The sequence below is a fragment of the Oxyura jamaicensis genome, chromosome 5 (genome assembly GCF_011077185.1).
Source record: "Oxyura jamaicensis isolate SHBP4307 breed ruddy duck chromosome 5, BPBGC_Ojam_1.0, whole genome shotgun sequence".
In the NCBI taxonomy this organism is placed as follows: domain Eukaryota; kingdom Metazoa; phylum Chordata; class Aves; order Anseriformes; family Anatidae; genus Oxyura; species Oxyura jamaicensis.
Window position 1 is genome coordinate 29,412,853 of NC_048897.1, and position 18,206 is coordinate 29,431,058.

Here is an 18,206-nt window from a genome sequence, read left to right on the forward strand (position 1 = left end):
TGCTCTGTGCAATGAAATAAAACAGAAAAATGGTGGCTAATCCCTGCCATTTAAATATAGGGAAATCAAGGCAAAAGCTTAAGCAGTTTGGCCAAAGTCCAGCTTATGTAAACAACAGCACAGTAAGGCAATAAACCACCGCTTGGTGCTTTCTGCATGGTGCCGCCCTTACTTTCAACCCCCTCTTTGTTTTCATGATAAAATCAGACTCTCTGAGAAAGTGATGGAACCACTACTAAGCTCCTACTCTCTTAAACTAGTCCAGACTTTTGTCATCTTCAACCAACAAACCCTCTGAAGAGATTTGCTCCTGTACTGGGCAAAATTCTGGTTAAGAATCATATGTCTATGCCCCATCAGGTCTTGACATGTTGTTTGACAAGAAGAAGGGACAGGAGAAGCATGCCAAGGCCAGCTATGTTAAAAAATTTCAGCTGGTAGGGACATTCTGAGAGAATAAAATAAAATGTCTTGTGGAAACAACAGGTCCAAGCCATAGAATAACCAGGAAAACTCACCTTCTTGGCTCCTCCAGAGCAGCTGTCTCAACCCAACAACAACATGACAAACTGAAACTAGAAGAGAGAAACCAGAAGTCATGGGTTGGAAAGCAAAAGCTGTTATAAAGGGGGATGTGGGCCACGCAGAAAAAGTCTGAATAAAATAAGTAAGGCGTAGGGGCTGTATTAGCATTATTATGACTTCTTTCAATAAGTGATCTGGCCAAAGCAGACAATATCTCTGGCACATAAGAAAAATATATTTCACCACTTCTATCCCAACAGGAAAGTCTGGAGTAGACAGTTTCTGAATTGTCAGCTCTCATATTCTTTCTTGCTAATGCTTGTCTCAGTAAACTTGGCTCTGAGTTCTGAAATGCTTCAAATATTCCCTTGTTGCTAAAGAGAATTTAAGGGAGGAAAGACCCAGGAACAAAGTAGTCATGAGAATATATGCGTTATCATGTTCTGTGACCAGTTAATGTCTTATAAGTCATCCAATGAGACAAAGAGGCAAAGGTTGAACTTGAGCAGTCCATTCCAGCCAGCCAATGTTTTTTGCCTTTGTGAAGCAGTTCATGCAGGAGACAGCACTGGGAGAAACAGGGAGAGAAGAGGATTAGCTTAATTAGAAACATATTTCTTCAATAACTAGCAGCTCACCATGAATGCTTCTTACCTGCTCCTCACTTCTCTGCTCTTTCTGCTGCCATTCATAGCACAAGTTTCAGCACAACCAGGTAAGTTGTCGCAGGAGGTCTGTGACCACAGGATAATAACCCCTGTGGCACCAGCTTGTACCATTGCAGCTGGCAAAGGATTTTTACAGTCTTACTTTAAGACAGCTTTGTTCAAGGGCTTTTTCTTCAGTGGTAACCAGCAGGGTCTCATGTCCCACCCAATTCTGTCACAACATGAATACCTGGGCAAATTTGTATCTCATTTGTGTGTTTTTCCAGGATGTTCCGTCTCCAGCAAAGAAGTAAGTGTTGCTGAAAATAACCCTCCTGGATACGTTGTGACCACTATCAATTTGGAAGTAGGTTTCACTGCAACAATCGATCCTTCCTCGCAAGATGGCAGTTATTTTACCATCCAGGGGTCTCAGCTGCAACTGGTCAAAAGTGTGGACTATGAGGTAAGCTTTTAGCTGGCAGGCTGTAAGGATGAGATAGATAATGCTGGGATGCAGTGAGTTTCAACCTGGGATCTTGGACTTCCAGGGATTTGTAGTCTGTGTATAAAGTATCTAGGAAATATTTTGACTGTGCTTTAGTTCACTACCAGGGAGATCAGCCCTTTCACAGGCAGAGGGCAGGGAGGAGGGGGTTGCATTGTATGCCTGATGTTACCTTTCTTCAATGAATCTGTATGAATTAAAGCAAGGTGGAGGTTTAAAAACAGAAGTGTGACAACTGTGGTGTTCAGAGCTCTCCAGGATGCATATAAAATTATCCTTATTTGCGTGTATAAAATACAGTGCTGAGCAGTGAGGTAGTCTTGTTTTGAGCATAAAAGCAGTATAAAAGGTCAATGTGTTCAGTTAGGTCGCAGCTAAATTATTTTACCTACCTGCACAGTTATGTATGCAGCCACAAGTGTCCTTAAACTGCCATTCCCCTAATGTAAAATCCCATGTTTGCATGAAGAACAGCAGACAGAGGTAATACCCTGCAGGCAATGCTGCGCTTGCTGCATGACATATTTCTGTTTCATTCGATTTAAAAAGAAATCTATCTGAACTTTCCTTAAACAGGAGAAAATGGTCGATTAGTTCTACCACCAGTTTACAGGAATCACAAAGAGAGAAGATGGTGAATCAGTCAGCTTTGACCCCAGTAAAGCAAGGGCCCAGCACTGATGGATGGCTGCAAAAGAAGGGAAATGTTAGATAGGCCTGAAAACAAGATAAAGCCCTTCTGATTCTACAATGCATGCATTTGTCTCATTTACTTCAGAAAAAGACAGTATATTTTGGCTTGTTTCTAAAATGGCTTGGGTTTTGTTTTTGCATACAGAATGATCCCGTGCTGATAGTGACTGTGGCTTGCCAGAACACTGCTGGGCAGGTGAGTGCTCTTCCAAACACTCAGTTCTCTTACAAGGTACTGCAGGGAAGCACTTACTTTCCTTGTCTCTTCCTAGTCCACGGACCAGGGTTAAGAGCCATCCTTTTCTTTCCAGGCATACACAGTCCTCTAATAGTCAAAGAAAGAGCACTCAAGGCTCTGTGAATGGGGAGATGTGGGAGCAAACTACAAACCCCACACCCTGTGGGCTGTCTGCAAACCCTAGCCCTGTTCAGCACCCACCAGCTGTGCCTCTCAAACCTTCCCTTCTGTCACTCTGCAAACTGGGATCAGCCCCTAACAATCTTACCTTTCTGTTTGATTCTCTCATTTTACCATTTCTGCAGAGAGATACTTTGGACATTATTGTGAGCATTATCAATCTGAATGATAACAGCCCAGTGTTTAAGCAAACGGATGTCAACGTAACTGTTCCTGAGGTAAGGATTTCACAGAAATGAAGAGGGCACTGGCAGTGCTATGGGACTAAGGAATAATTACCAGGGAGAAGTCTTCAGCCAATTTCACAGAGAAAATAATCTCAACTTTGTTTCAGGACACAAAAGTGAATGCAACCATTGTAGCCCGTGAAGATTTAAGTGCTAGTGATGCTGATCTGGACACCATCTATTATGAACTCGATTCAACTATGCAGGTGTGCATCTTTCTTTTTTTTTTTTTTAAAAAAAAAAAAAGTCTGTGTTTAATTCAGATGAACCCCAGCTTTGAGGCTAAGGGAGCATTGTATTGCATTTGGCTCCTCAAGACCTTCTGGAAGAGGTGTTTCTTAAGTAAAAGCTTTTTGTTAAGTAAGATTTTTGTTAAGTACAAGCATTGGTTTGGCTAGCAGAATGGAGCAATCAGTATTGCTGGTATTGAATTCTTCTAGTGTTCACACTTTTATTACATTGTACTGACTACACATTCATCTGGGATATTCTGAACCATATGATCCAGGGAAGTCATGCTGGGATGGTCTGTAAACATACCAGGAGAGACCTTTGTACCTTACAGAGTTCAGAATTGCACTGAGTCAGATAGGAAAAAAGGGAGTTATTGTCTGTTTGTCTACAGTGCCTATACACAGTAGAGATATGAGTTGCCCAAGATCACAGAAAAAGTCTTTGTCAAAGCTGAAGGCAGGCCTGACTCTCCCCAGGTGCTAGTTTAGTGCCTTATTTTGCTTGATCTTAAGGGGTTTGCTTGATAAAGTGAGAAACAAATTGTAAGCACAGTTAAACTGATGCCAGGCTAGGCTGGAAATCTGGAAGGGTCTGCCAGAAGTAAAAATAATAAGTAAATTCAAGAGAAAAACAAACTAAATATATATTTACATTTTTATACATCATCATGCAGTGAGCAGGTACTGTCCAACATCCTGCCTCCATTAACTCTAGGATTAAGCTCTGGAATTTTAAGGGCCGTGAACAGAAACCACATTTTGAATTTTAGCTCTGGGACCAGACTTTGCACTCACATTGGTGTAAATCCAGAGGAATTTAGAAATCCAGGAGAGTTCTAGTCAAGACACGAGACTAAAGAAAGCCCAAAGTGCAAAACGTTAAATACTAAAAAGCAATTTATACTTCTTCCAGTTTGGCCTTGCAGTTGTTTCCAAAGTTCAGCTGTGCTAGGCTAAGTGATCTTGCCAGCTCTCAGAGGCTGTTCTTTGTGCATGGATGTTAAATTGCTTGGCTGTCATGGATCCAAAACAGGATTGTTGGAAACCTATTTGAGTATAGGAAATAAATGAGGTAGATTTCACCCAGCACCTGCCAAGCAACTAGGCAGGCTAAAGCAGGGGATCTTGGGGAAGAAAAGTCAAGGGAACATGAAGAAACCTTTCTGACAAGCTAGGCAATGACAGTCTGCCACACTAAGTGATTACATAGGACTCACATTCCTACACTGCCCCCAGACCCCACTCCAGATCCCCAGGACTGAAGCTCTGACTGGGTTGACAAACACAGAAATGAGCAGAATTTTCAATGTCTGTGATCAAGTATGCTAATAAAGCTTTCTCATTTATTTATTTTTACCCAGGACACCACCAATTATTTTGCCATAAAAGGAACCAACAATCCTGAAATATATTTGCAAAAAGCATTAGATTTTGCTAAAATTAACTCAACAACATTGATCTTGTATGCAAAGGTAAGTTCTTCAGGCAGAACAAAATGCCTCGTATGCCACAACCTCTCTTGACTAGAGGGCAAATCTGAACGGGAGATCTCTGCGGTGGCAGGAGGGAGGGTGGATACTGGGGGCAGTGGATTTGGAGCAGCCTTCCACCCTCCATAACCACACTGCATCCAGACTTGCATTCAGTTCACCTTTGTCAGGAGAACGTCAGCAGATAATTCACTGCTTTTGCTAATTTCATATAAACTGCCTCTCCTCAAAGAGAATGGAGTTAAAACAGTTAAAAGATGCTGGTTCACTGGCTTTTGCAGGTGGGCCCTTTTGGCAATAAAACTTGCAGCTTACAAATGTGCTTTGCTTCTGGATACAGGACAGGCCCATGGGCAGCAGTGAAACCACCCACACAGCTACTGCAACAATAAACATAATTATTGAGCAATCTGACACCAAACCACCCTGGTTCCTACCCTGTAGCTTCATTGACGCGGATGAAAGCATTTGCATCAGCGGCCCCTATTCTGGGAGAGTCAATATGTCCGAGATGTCGGTAAGCAGGCATGACCAAACAGTATCTCTGCTCTTTTCTTGGTAGTGGGTAGTGCCTAATAATTTTCAAGAGTTTGTGCTGGTCTCCAGACATAAATGCAGATAATTCAGTGTGACAAGGAGTCTTCATCATCCTGGAAGGTGGAAGTTCCCCTCACACAGAGGAGCACTGCTTGTCCTTGTTCCTACAGCATGTTGCAGGAGAGGCAAGAGATGGAAAACTCTTTGCTCTAGGCCTCCTCACCTCTCCCCTGTTACATCCATCCCCCATAATATATAATATACTTAATATGTAACAAATGTCATTCTCACAGTTTGAACCAGCAGAGCCATGATGGGATGGAAGAGTGCTAATAGCATTTGGTGCTGTAGTGTGCTGTGTAACACTTTGCCTTTCTATTGCAGACAGAACCACTCACCCTGGATCCGGGGCCCATCTATGCTAAAGATCCGGACTACACTATAAATGAAAAAATTGTGTACAGTATTGTTGGTGGTGAGTAGAACTTGTCACCTTCTCCAAGCTGCCTTAATTGTACATTCCTACCTTACCTGCCAAGAGGGGATGCCCTGTACAGCACTTGAGCGTTGAGGGCCTGGAGATTTGCCCCTCTATTTCTGCCCCAGAAAAATAATTAGGTACACAGAACATTGTGGATTAAGTAGAGGAAAACAGGCTGTACAAAAAGGAAGAGGAAGAGAATTGCAGACCCATAAGCTGAGCTCCATGAAATCTGTTTCAGAAAGACATTTTTTTTTTCTTTCTTTTTTTTGAGGGAGAGAATGACATGTTTTATCTTTAAGATTTTAGACCTGATTTTGCCAGTCTGGTCACACCACTTTTGTAGTCTTTGAGCTGAACCTAAAAACTCCCACATCATCAGCATCATTTTCTTTCATCACTGGAAATAATGCTCTTATTCCACTGTGCATTGCCACTGTCTAATCTGCCCTGTTTTAACCTTGATTTCAAAAGGTTACTTGAATATAGTGAACTGATTGCCCAATCATTGACTGGGACACTGGGCCACATTTTAATTCAAGGGATTATTATTATTATTAACAGTGAGTTCTTGATTAACGATCAAGGCAAAGGCAGATCATATTGGTCAGGTGGAGTGATCATTTGTTCATCTCTCTTATTTGTTCTACATGGCACCATATCTGTGAATATACTCCTGACAACAAAGACACTAAAGAACCTCAAATTCCATTGGTATTTTGGAGGTAGTGTGACCTCAGTTCCCCACAGTAAAAATGGAACCTCATACTGAGGGTCCCTGTCTAAATAAAGCCCGCAGTATCTCTAAGTGAGGAAAATAAGCAAAAATTGAACACATATTAATGTATATCCAACAGAGATGGTTTTATGATACAAAGACAGATTGGTGATGTAGGAGGTTGATTTCTACCCCTACGTCAAGACAAGAAGGTCTCTGTGTCTAGGCTCCTTTTGTAGTCAGCAGAGAAAAATAAGGGTTTACAGAGCTGAATGCAGCTCATGGTGCCAATGTCCATGAGTCAGATAAACCATGCACTGAGATGTCCCTTTCTCTTCACAGTCTAGGTAACAAGGTCAGGTGGAGATGTCTGCCTGGTAGATGCCTAGAGCTGTTTAAGATGAACCCCCACCCAACAAGGTGGGAGAGGCAAGGACAATGGTATCATTGTCTGGGGGTTGTTGTCACCAATATGTGGAATAAATGAGCCATGAACTCTAAGTCACTTTGTGAAGGTATCCAATATTTGAATAGTCTTTCAATTTCTTTAGGGAATGCGGATAATGTATTCTCAGTGGATGCAGACACAGGAAATCTAACTATGAACAAAGTAGCATCTTCCCCAGACTCGTACCAATTGCAGGTCATGGTAAGTCTGACATTGCATTCAGCCATCCAGCATAGCTGACTCTCTAGGAAGCATCAATCTTGCTGTGCCAGGAGTAAATTACATTAATAATGAAAGCTAACTCGTTCACACCCTTTATTTTGGAAGTATTTAGACCAAGTATTTGAGCAGTGTCTTATACCAATCTACATGAAAAACCCTTGCAGGAGTTGAGGCATTTTCCCTTATGTGTGGGTTGCACCATCAAAACAAGTTAACTTAGCAAGTCTCTCCTGCTGAGTTCGAAGTATAGATGAACATAACTGGAAGACGTCACAGGGGCTTGTCTTAAAGTAGCTAAAGTAGCTCTCTCCTAATCTCCTCTTTCGGTTACACTCCTCAGGAAAGGAGGAGTTGCAAAGCACTCCCTGCACCCAGGAAGATGTGGACTCTCAGACAGTATCAGAACTGACCCAGTCCCTCATGAATTTGAACAGGCTCTGCCTGCTGGTGTTGGAATCCCACTGCTTTGTACTTGGGCATGACAATTTGTCCAGAGCTGACCCTTATTGAGAGCCACATTTGGATTCTAGGGCTAGACCAAGATAATGTGGATGGCCAACTGCAGAAGCAAGCAAAGGCACACAGACCCCAAAACATAAGGTCCCCTGTGACAGGCCTGGCCCAAAGCTCACTGAAAATGATGGAAAGAACCCCACATGTTGGAACACATTTTGGTCCAAACCTAACCTCTTATGTCTTGTCACTAAAAGGAAAAGACTAACATTTCTCTCTCTCTCTCTCCTGTGTTTGTGTGTGTCTGCAGGCCACCCAAGTCAACAACAAACAGAAATACTCCGTAGTCAGCGTGGAAATTAAGGTCATCAATAAAAGTGACAGCGCACCATGCTTTGAGTCCAATACCTACACAGGAATAGTATCTGTTGGTGTGGCCCCAAGAAGCCTTGTTTTCCAAGTTGAGGATTCTTCAAGTCCCCTGATGATAAAAGCAACAGATAATGACTTCCCAGATGTAAGAAACTGAAAATGCACTGAATTCTTCCTTACTGCTTCAGCCTTAAAGCAGGATAAGCAAACATAAGGAAGGGGATGTGGGGAGATACAAACACTACCTTTCCTCTCTGTCCCAAATTATATTTATCTGGGACTTCTACATAGATCAGAATCATTTATAATATGGCGTAATCTGGAGAAGCTGCTGGGCTTCTTTCTTCCAAGTGCCAGTGCCACTCAGATCTACGTAGGTAAGCTGATTCACTGAAAAACAGCATGCCAAGTAAACCCAGGATTAGCAAATCCTGTGAACAGGTCCAGATCTGGGTTAGGGTTTCTGAGAAGAGATCAGGGAGGCAGGATCCCAGGCAGAGGTGTTCTCTCTCTGCCAGGTCAAGAAAAGCTATTTGTGACTAGCCTAGGAAGAGGAGACTCTCCAAAGACAACAGACTGGTAAGTCTTCAGTCCTGGGCTGGAAATAGTTAACCTTCTCCCTGTAGTGACTCACTTTTGAGAGTGCCATTCTCGGAAAAAGTTCTGGGAGAAGGAAAGTGGAGGAGATTCACTGACCAGCCGTTCCCTTTCCCCCTGACAAATGTGCTAGTTTATTGATGGCAAAGCTTCCATAACAAGACTCGGATCTAGTACTGGAATAACAATCTAGAGGCAAAGGAAAAAAATATGTAGACCTCTGCACAGGGGTTGTTCTCCATTTATATCCCCCTTTGGCACTGTATTAAAGGCAGAACTGATCAAATTTACTAGGTCCCTTGCACAAATGTGTTTTGCTTGGGGAAACTAACGATACCAACACGAGGTGGATAAGACTTGGGATTTTTTATTTTATTTATTTATTTATTTTTTTGAGGCAAAACTTTTAGTATACATTCTTAAACTCTGAGCAAAAGGGTGAACACACCCGAGTTCAACCTTCCTTCAGTTCAGATTTATTTACTGCACTATACACCCACTTATACTTAAGGCATATTTGACAAGTTCTGCTGACGGGTTGTTACAGAGATGCATGCAAAGCACAGTGTGGTTTAATCATTCACTTTTCTGGCTTTTCAGAAATTCAACCCAAACATTGAATACTACATAAAAAACAGCACTGATTTCATTGCAACCAAAGATGGACTCATCCTGACAAATGTCAATCTGCTGTCACCACGGACTGTAATCATGGAGGTAGGACAACTTTCTTCATATTCTACCAGGGTTGTGCAAGGACGGAGTTTCTAACAGAGAAGCACCAAGGGTGGAATTCCATTAGATGTGGAATATAATGAAAAGACAGTCCTTGCCCCAACCGTTTGTATCACAAATGTATAGGGATGGAGGGAGATGTAGTGGTAGTAAATGCACTCTGCATGACATAGGCTACCATCTGGTGATGCTAGCTGAAAAAATGTTTCCTCTGCCCTCCTGTGGAAAATATGATCGGAGACGAGCAAAAGGTCAACTGGGGAGATTTTAGGACCCTTGTCCCACATTCTGGTTTGGACTAAAAGATAAATAAATCAGAAAACATGAAATCTAATTTGATCATTTGATCCCCCAATTTCTACCCAAAAAGAGAAACCTACCAGAAACTTTTTTTTTTTTTTCTCCCCACACATACCACCTAAGAGAAGACTTCATAGGTACATAACAGGGGCTGCTTAAGTTTTTTTCAGAGGGAGAAAATGCCAAGGCAGAGTCCAGAGGAGGGCTCCTAAGATGATCAGAGGACTGGAGCTCCTGTCATACGAGGACAGACTGGGAGAGCTGAGCCTGTTTAGCCTGGAAAATAAAAGACTGAGGGGAGACTTCATCCATGCATATAAATATTTGAGGGCAGGGTGTTAAGAATATGGAACCAGTCTCTTTTCATCTGAGGCCAGCGACAGGACGAGAGGCAACGGGAAAAAACGGAAGCACAGGAGGTTCCATCTGGATATGAGAGGGCACTTCTTTACTGTGAGAGTGACAGAGCACTGGGACAGGTTGCCCAGTGAGGTTGTAGAGTTTCCTTCTCTGGAGATATTCAAAACCCACCTGGATGCAATTTTGTGCACCATGTGTTAGGTGACCCTGCTGGGTGGGGGGGTTGGATCTTCAGATGTCCCTTCCAGCCTCAGCCATTCTGTGAATCTGTGAATCCAATACATTTCTTTTTTTTTTTTTTTTTTTTTTTTTTTTTTTTTTTTTCTCAGATCAAGACAGTTACAGAAGCAATTAATAATTCCAGACTTTTCTAAGAACATATTCATGTTGCCCACCTGCCTGCCAGTGCCAAATGGCAATGCTAAAGCTTGCCTGGCACAATACCATGTCTTCCAGAGCTATCTGACACAGCTTGACTACAGCAATATTTTAGCTACATGGGTAGACAGCTGCTTGCAGGGCAAAAATGTGTGCCAACATCATGCTGGTACTGCCCCACACTACCTCATTGCCTGTGCACAGCATTGCACTGTACTGCAAAGCTGTTTGCAAATGGTGAATGTGGTTTTGGCTGAGGACAGGGACTTTTCAGAACTCTTCTTCTGTGACCAGACTGCCCCAGCTACAATGCAAGGATATTGGGATATTGTGAAGATATTGTAAGGATACAGCTGAGGTACTTTGTCCCCAAAGAGTCCACTACTTCCCTTGAGAGAAAGATAGAAATCTAGAAAGTCCCTAACATATCTTTTCCCCATGTTCTCCCAGGCTGTTGCAAAAGATATGGTGAGTCTGCAGGCGGCGAGCACCATCATCACAGTGGAGATCATCTTTTCTGCAGGTAGGCTGGGTATCTCTTCGTTTTCTGGTAAAGTGAGGTGACTGGGGAGTCTTCCGCTTTCATGGACAAACTGGCAATGATAGGTCACCCAGTGAAGTCTGTGGGCCTGGACTAAGGCCAACTCTATATCTACTGGAGGGTCCTATGGTGGCTATGACAGAGAAAATGCTCAAAGGATATCTTTAGGATATGGTAACCACGTGCCTCAAACAACCTTTTGAGGCTTTAAGCAGTGCTGTGTGATGTAGCATCTTTTTATTCCAAAATTAAATCTTCATAGTGTTTTGTGAGTCAAAAATTACTCAGAATGTCAAAGGAGAATTGCCCTGACACCTTGGTACATCCTTGCTCCTTGTTTGACTAAAAATAGAGAAAACTGCAGCATAATTTCCTGTCTTATGCAAGAGCAGACAGAAGTAGGCACACCCCCACAAAGCCAGGCTTCCTCAAGAGCCATGGCATTTTCTACTCAGGTCAGACCAAGTTCTTATACTCCAAGATTTTAAGGCCTTTCCAGGAAAAATGATCCATGAGAAATGATAGACATGAGGCTGCACACATAACCCTCCAGCTATCATTTGGATTTGCTGAGGTAAAAATAGCCTACACTTCTGTACTTCTTAGAAATTTCTCTTATAAATCAGTTAGATTTGAGGCTTATGAAGCTTTTTACAATTTGAATGGAGACTAATCAATCTTGTGCATTTTCACATCAGGGCAAGTAGATAATGCCCAGACTTCACTGACTTCTCCCTGATGTGTGGTTGAATGCCCCAGTTGGGCTTTTCAATTACTTCATCCTCACAACCACCACCATTGTGAGGATTACTGGAGGATGAAACAGTGGGATCCTGGGTGTAAATCTGGATTCCCTGACGGTAGTGTCACTTCACAGTTGAAAACACTGTCTGCATTAAAATCACCTAAGCACAATTTTAGGTGACACAGTCCAGCTCAGCAGAAGGCTAGCTCAGGTGTCAGTACAGAAAGGTGTTAATGCTCCAAGCAGATGTACCAACAGGTCAATGCATCTTTTAAATGTTGCACTTGCTATTTAAACCCCACAAAATAATGTTGCTGGTGACTATACAACAAAGTAGAGGGAAATTACACTGAATGGTCTGAACCTGTGAGAGGATTTGTGCTTTATTCTGTACTACAGCTAGCACCCGGGAATAGCTCAAATAGAGCTGAGATTACCATTTGCCTGGCCAAAGAGTAGGATATTTAACCCTCAGCTTGAATAGGTGGTGTTAAGGAGTGTGTGTGCAACAGGTTAGAAGGTGCTTTACTAAGTGTCGCAATATACATGGGGAAACTAGAGTCCTCTTCAGTATACCTTCCTTCCGAGAAGTGGTGACTGTACACTGACCTCTGGTTTCTGAGACTTTGGTGCCAGAGCCAGCCTACGTGGATTTCAGAGTGAGTCATCCCACCAAGCTGAGCTAGCTTTGATGGAGGCACTGGGTGCTGCACAGCACAGAAGGAGTTAAGGGCGGTGGAGCTTCACATCAGTTCTGTGGGCTGTGGCTCCCTAGGAGACATGATTTAGAAGTGAAAATTCACTGACGTCCTAAAGCCTCACCAGCATATTAATGATAAACCGAGGGTGCAATCAAATGCAGAGAGGGTACTCAGAGTTCATTGTCATAAACAGGTCAGCAGGAGAAGAAATTGTGTTTCATTAATCATTAAACTTTAAAGAGATTAATTTACATTACAAAATGAAGCTGAAAAACTTAAAAACAAAGAATCCCAGTGACAACAAGTACAGCTGATTAACCCTGAAGAAGTTACTGTCTCTCCACTGTAATGTTGATCTCCATTCAAATATGCTTACGCTGACCAGTGGCTGAACACATATGCAGTTCCTGAGGAGGCTGATATTCTAGCTCCTGCTTGAATAGTGCCCATGTGTCCATCAGTGTTGTTAGAGTCACTAACTAAAAAGAGTCACTAAAAGTCTGCTATGTGAGGAAAAGTATGTGTCCTAGGGAGCTCTGCGACTACTTGTCTTCTCCTGGAGGGGAAAGGGACTTTCCTCTGGTCACAAAGAGCCTGATAGTTCTAGCATGGAGACAGGACTCAGTTTCAGGAAAGAAACTACAATAAGAAATTCAGCAAAAATCCTTCCAACAAACACCCTCATGACATAATCCCTTTCTTTGGGCATAAACATGGTTCCTAGTACCTTTGCATTTACCAGCATAACAAAGATGTTATTGTACCCTCATCTGTTAATACACAAAGAAGTCAGACCTGACCTGGCTGGTCATATTGATGCCAGAGTCAATTCCTCTCCTTCCAAGGTGCACATTGTTTTTCTGCTTTTATTTCCTATTCTAACATGCTCATTAGTATCAGAGGTGAAGTTCCACATTCCAGAAAGCTTTGCATTTTCACATACATATATACAAACATACCTCATTTTTGCATGCTGTGGAAATGCGTGAAGTGGGAAGAGACAAGATCAACCTAGCTCTACTTCTGCTTGCCTAATACAGTCATGTACATATTTGCTTATTTAAATAATAGGATAAACATCATAGTCTTTTAAATAGATGCTATTTCCACTTTATGTAACTTCTTGCAAGCAGTAATATTCCGTGAGTGGCCACTTTAATAGAAACCTCTGCTTCCAGGACAGAAAATGAATGGCCTTCTATGACATTAAAGATATCACTGCCACATTCTACTGCACAGGATGCTTCTTTGCCCTTCAAAAACTGTTTAGAGCTTTGCTCACAATGAAGTGTTGTGCTTAAAAGCTAGTTGCCATTTTTAGGCTTTGTAACATTGGTTTGCTTTTCTTGTAGATAAAACCACCTCTGATAAGATATACACTGCACAGGATATGGGTATCTTAGGTGGTATCTTAGCAGCACTGTTGCTGATTACCTTAGTCTTCCTTGGACTGATGATATACAAACATTATGGGAAAACGGTCAAATTCCTGATAAATAAAAAGGTAAGTGCCTTGTTTGTACCTGACTCGCATTAAGAATTTCTTAGAGGTAGGAGGTGGTACCTGAGGAGGATTTGAAGTATGGATGGGCTGTCCAAATACTACACATTTGTGTGAAGGTGCTGAATCATTCTTGAGACAATATTTGCAAAGATAGTATCACTTTGGTGATGTTGATGTTTGTTATTGATCTTTTTTGTCCTCTGAGGCTGGAGCCATATGGTAGTTGAACAGGCATAGTAAGGAGAGGAGCACGGCTCCACAGAGCACAAAATCTGGGATGAATGTGACACATACCAGAGGTGGTCTCTGAGAATCATGTGCCTGTGGTGTAAACCACTGCACATCCTTTCTCTATAGACAGTGGAGAGAAAGAGCCCTTCTTATCCTATCCTAAAGCTTGGCCCTAGACAACCAAGTTTTAGACACCTAGGAACTGGAGACCTAGGGAATTTGTCTTAACCTAATCTGAAGTGTATATGATGCATATGACATATCCTGCTATACTCAGTGCTTTTGTATTCTCAAATACAAAGTGCTGGCCAAATTATAGTTTGCATAGGAAGAAATGGATGCTGGCAGATAACCTTGAACACCTAAAATGCAGGAACAATGCCACTAGACAATAGACAGGCAATAACATATCTTTCATCACCAATGGTCCCAGTAATTCTCCATGGTCTCTGGGTTTTAAAGTAGTTTTGAGATTGAGAAGCTGTCATTAAGGTCATTTGCTAGGCCAAATTCTTCACATTAATAGTCATCTACATGTAAAGAAAGAACAGCACTGTTTAACTGCTTAGGGTGTGTTGTTGCAGTTGTTAAGTTTTTAATTTTTATTCCTGAAAGGAAGGGAGGGGGAAAAAAAAACACTAAAAACAAAACAAACACAGAACAGCAACAAAAACAAGCAGAAAAATTAGAGTTCCTGCCTAATAGCAGGAAATTTGATCTGGACTTGGTAGGCAGCATGTTTACTTGGTATCAGTGAACATTTCTCCACCAGCATCAACAGGGTCCAGGGTCTTGCTTGCACATACTCAAGAAAGGCCAGATGAGTAACTTTAGTCACACACCTACATCTCATTTAATTTTCTTTCAATGCACTCACAAGGTGTCTCTCCTCCTGTAGTTCTCCAAGGATTTCCCTGAGAGCTATGAGAACCACACTTACAATCAAGATGAACACCCAGATCTGAGTGCCAAAGAGCAGGAGAGCTCAGAAAATGGTGGTACAACTGAGCTACAGCAGCCATCATTTTTCTTGTCCTCTTCTAAAGAAGAAATTGATGGCCTCCCAAAGGCTTCCACAGCTTCCACAGTCATCTTTGACTTGGAAGAGAAAGAGGAAAATGAAGAGGAAGAGGTGAAAGAAGACACTAAGCAAGAGAAAGAAGTAAAGTCTATCCTCAAAACAGACAGGAATGAGGGGGACCATGGCTACAAAGCTGTGTGGTTTAAGACCGATGTGGATCCAGATGCTGGAGAAAAGGTTGAAGTGATTAAGGACAATGCATCAGATTATGATGATGGCAGTGATCAAGATCTGCAGGAGGATGAGGAAGAAGATGACAAGGATGATCACCACAGAGGGCCAGGGGTATCTCTTGATTCAGGCAACTCATCATTCCCAGCTGCAGAAGTGATGATTAACATGTCTAGCACAGCGACAGAAGACATTAATGTGTAATGAGAATAAGTCTGTATGTTCCCCACTGAAATGTGGGAATCTCTGCTGCTTTCCTGAGATGGAGCCCACCTTTCTGCTCGGGGGTAACTGGAATGCAGGAGGACACAGTTGTCTCTCCTGCATGCAGAGATTAAAGCCAGAAGAGATTACAATTAATTTAACCTCTTAACAAGATCTTGAAACATCATGTGGGATTTTGGATGGGAAAAACATGTCCCATCTCTCCACCCTTCTGCCTGTTTGCCCTGGAGTCCCCTACATCACATTTCCCAGACTGGCTGCAGGAATAGCAGAGATATAGCTACACTGACTTTGAAGCAGTTAGCTCAGCTCATGGTAGCAATTTAATTGCTCAATCCAATGCTCTCATCTCCTCTTGGTGGGTAAATGAGCCAGCACTGACTGCTTGGCTGTTCCCTTTAGGGTGTTGCAGGTTGATGCCAGCTGCAGGGTGTAAGACAGCACAAGTCACTCTGACCCTGCAGCTGCTCATATGACTGCATTCAGGAGCACACATCAGGGCTTGGCTCTGCTCTCTGCACCCCAGCACTAGCAGCTAGCATGACATCCACGGGGACTGGGAGTGCCATGACAGGTCCCCCTTTTGCCAGAAAGCGGGCGTTCAAATGCTCAGGAGCTGCTGTTTCCTCCATCACTGATAAGTAAGGACGGATCACATGCTCTTTCATGAGGACTTTGCCAGGCATTTTTCTGTCATAAAACAACTAATTGTGCTGTACCTTGTGGGCCAGATAAGAGCTTCTGCCAGAACCTGCCTACAAAATGACAGGTATTTCCACCTCCCTGGGATTTTGGCAGCAACAGATGTCATTCTGGGGTGCTGGATGTAGGTCAGCACATTGCTTCCCATTGTGTCCTTTGTCCAGCAGGACTCAAGGTGTCCCTTATAAAAGGGACTTAATTGCTGCTGAAGGTGGAGGTCAGCATTTGCTTCCAAGTGCCTGACGTCACTCTGCCCCTCGCTTGTGGATGCAAACCTCTTTGCATTCCCAACTTTCTCCATTCATAAGAAGCCCAGCAGGCTCTTTTACTGCTGAAGTACAATCTTCAGGCTTCACTGAGAGCCGAGCTGTGGCCTGAAAAAGGAGGTAGTTTGCTGAGAGCAGTCATCTCTGCTGTGTGCAGCTTTTGAGCCCATGTTTGAGCTAGAAAGGCTGCTAATATGATGGACCCCTTCTCCCTCAATCCTCCCTCATCTTTCAGCATTCCTGTCTTCAGCTGTGGTCCTGCCATCAATTCAGCAAAGAAAGCACTCCATTGCCTGGCAGCATGGGGAGTGGTGCTCTGGTCCAGAATTCACACTTCCCATCAGCAAATTGTTTCTTCCAGCTGGCAATCAAAAACCAGGATGTTTTCTACTGACTGAGAATAAGGCAGTGTGCATTTGAATCTTCTGATCAACACAAAATTTGTGCTGCTGCTGGATTTTCCACTTGGGGACTAGCTCAGGGCAGACATGGGCTGTTGAGCATTAAACTTTCAGTAAAACAGGGACGATAATCCTAGGTCACAAATCTTTATCTCACTTGCTCAGGTTAGCACAACAGCACAGAACTTTAACAGTATAAGTGTCCTTTAAGAGAAGCAACAACAATAATTACTCCTGCCTTTGCCCTACAGGGCAAATCTCCACATTTCTTCCTTTAATGGAGATAAACCCTTGAGAGTGAAACCGAAATACATCTGCTGGGATTCTCATGTTAACCAAAACACAGGACAATCACTTCCAAGCAGGCTTTCATCTTATTGGTTTATACTTTGTTTCTGTACATCTCCACATCCCAGTGTTGTTAGTGTTCATCTCTCTTGTCCTCTCTCTGAGGAGAGCTGGCCTCATTGTGTGTGTGCTTCAGGAGTTGCACTTTTGCTGAAGGTGGAGACTGAGATATGGAAAGCTTTCGTCCTTACTGCAATAAAGCTATTTGCCCAGAAATTACAGCTGTGGTTTGACTGATAACGGAGGGTGGGGAGTGTGCCCTGTGTTTGCTTCGTAAGCATGGTAGCTCCAGTAGCTTAGGGGTATGTCCAGCAGAAGTATCCCATGGGACTGTGAGAACTCTCCAGCAGCTGCTAGTTGCTACCCCACCACCTTCAGCCATCAGCAAGGGTGAGGGTAGAGCCAAGCCTGCCCTCCGTGCTGATGCTACCCATGGGAAGATTGCCGATGGGTGGGTGAAGCTGGAATGTTTCTACTCTGGTTCCCTCCGGGCATTTGCTTTATTCATCTCATCTGGCTAAAGACCCAAAATATAGGCCACCAGCTTGCTGTACACCAACAATCAGCATTTGTGATGGTGTTACATGCAGTGCTAAGTGTCCTGCTGACTCGGGATAATTTTTTTCAAGGCAGGATTTTATCCCGGGGCAGTGGTTGACATAACCTAGCCTACACAGAACAAGGGGTGATCTCAGTGGAAGGCAAGCAGAAAGCTGACCAAAGAAGCAGCTGTTGTGCTAACAAAACAGCAAGTTCTCCCCATCAGATGGGCAAAGGGAACAGACACAGCACTGTGTTTTCTAACATGTGGGAGTGAGAAGAGAATGCAAAGGACAAAGGAGGTTTGTGAGAGGGAACAAAGTGCAAATAAAAGCAACCTGGTTTTCAGCAGTCCCTCTGCCCCGTTTTTCCTGCATCTGGGATCAGTACTTACCAGCTTCCATTTAT

General features: G+C 43.0%; 1 protein-coding gene across 1 annotated transcript; it reads left to right on the forward strand.

The window, feature by feature from the left end:
* Positions 1-806: 806 nt before the first annotated feature.
* Positions 807-17,474, forward strand: CDHR5 (cadherin related family member 5). The gene is made up of 15 exons (XM_035326637.1): positions 807-1,240; positions 1,460-1,638; positions 2,519-2,569; positions 2,917-3,009; positions 3,126-3,224; positions 4,613-4,723; positions 5,082-5,258; positions 5,663-5,753; positions 7,029-7,126; positions 7,911-8,117; positions 9,170-9,286; positions 10,793-10,865; positions 13,682-13,833; positions 14,963-15,430; positions 15,464-17,474. The coding sequence occupies exons 1-15, from the start codon at positions 1,165-1,167 to the stop codon at positions 15,518-15,520; spliced, it is 2,049 nt and encodes a 682-aa protein (XP_035182528.1). The 5' UTR covers positions 807-1,164; the 3' UTR covers positions 15,521-17,474.
* The last annotated feature ends 732 nt before the right edge of the window (positions 17,475-18,206 follow it).